The 1,092-nt window shown below is 39.4% G+C and overlaps 1 protein-coding gene across 1 annotated transcript in view; it reads left to right on the plus strand.

Annotated features, from left to right (window-relative positions):
- The window catches only part of LOC119569977 (recQ-mediated genome instability protein 1-like), a gene marked incomplete at both ends in the record, with an annotated part of 1,971 nt that extends 1,109 nt beyond the window's left edge, over positions 1-862 (plus strand). Inside the window, 5 exon segments of the mRNA XM_037917908.1 lie at positions 31-40; positions 43-359; positions 361-397; positions 400-710; positions 712-862. Of these exon segments, the coding sequence (XP_037773836.1) occupies positions 31-40; positions 43-359; positions 361-397; positions 400-710; positions 712-862 (826 nt within the window).
- Positions 863-1,092: the final 230 nt, after the last annotated feature.

Genomic DNA, 1,092 nt, shown 5'->3' on the forward strand with positions numbered 1-1,092 from the left:
TAAATATGATAAATGAATTAATATTTACAGAATAATGTTACACTGTACCAGCAAATGACTTGGATGACCTGGGTGATGATGATTTCCTTGATGCTGAATTTGAGGCAGCCTTAAGTCAGATAGAGAGCCAGGCATCATCTTCAGGTAGTCAGAATGGACATATGAGGACTAACAGTAATAATCAGAGAGATGCTGGGCATAACAGAAACAATGCTAATGCAAGAACAGCGAATGCTCAGGCTGGAAATAGAAACTCAGGTGTTGATGAAGACTTTGAGATGGATGTTGATGATTCTTTCTTCAATGATGATTTTGATGAAGAGGTCGTCCTGGCATCTGGGAGACAGGCAAAGCAGCAGTTCTACATCTAAACCATCCTCAAGTGGGTCTTCTCAGCAAAGAACTCATTTCAGACAGCTTCTTCAAACCCTTTCACTGGCACATCATCCAAAAGCTCAAGTTCACAAGCAAGACCAAGTTTAAGTCAGGCTGCTAGAGCAAAAATCACCAAGCCTCCAGCAAAGCAGTCGAGTCTCAAGAACTTTCTCACTAGACCTGAAGAATCAGAAAAGGTTACTGGAAGATCTAACTCACCTTCTGTCTACACTATAGATGATGATGATTTTATGGATGATATTTCCCTAGACGATGATTCCATGAACTCCTCTGTTTCCAAAGTTTCTGCAAATCAGTCTTCAGCATTAAAGTTGAAAAAATGCTTCATCAGGCAAGGTTAAAGAATTCAAAACTCCAGGAGTTCCAGTTAGCAAGAGGCAAGAACACAGGAGTGTAGCTGACACTGTGAAACAAGAGCCACCTTTCAGCTACTTGTGCTCTTGCCAGAAGTCCTGCAGTGACAAAGGTTTGTAAAACTTATGAACTGTTTGCAGGAATCTAAACTTGATAAGATTGTACATCGTAATTTGTACCACTACATGCCTGTTTTCATATTTCATTATATGATTGTATGCATTGTCCATGGTAGTTGCATAAATTAACAAGAGGGAATTGACATGCTTCATACAGAAAGAACCATGATTAGTTTTTCATGATCCTACTGTTACTTATACTGATTGGGATGCTACCTGTATT

Source organism: Penaeus monodon, unplaced genomic scaffold (assembly GCF_015228065.2).
Source record: "Penaeus monodon isolate SGIC_2016 unplaced genomic scaffold, NSTDA_Pmon_1 PmonScaffold_20435, whole genome shotgun sequence".
In the NCBI taxonomy this organism is placed as follows: domain Eukaryota; kingdom Metazoa; phylum Arthropoda; class Malacostraca; order Decapoda; family Penaeidae; genus Penaeus; species Penaeus monodon.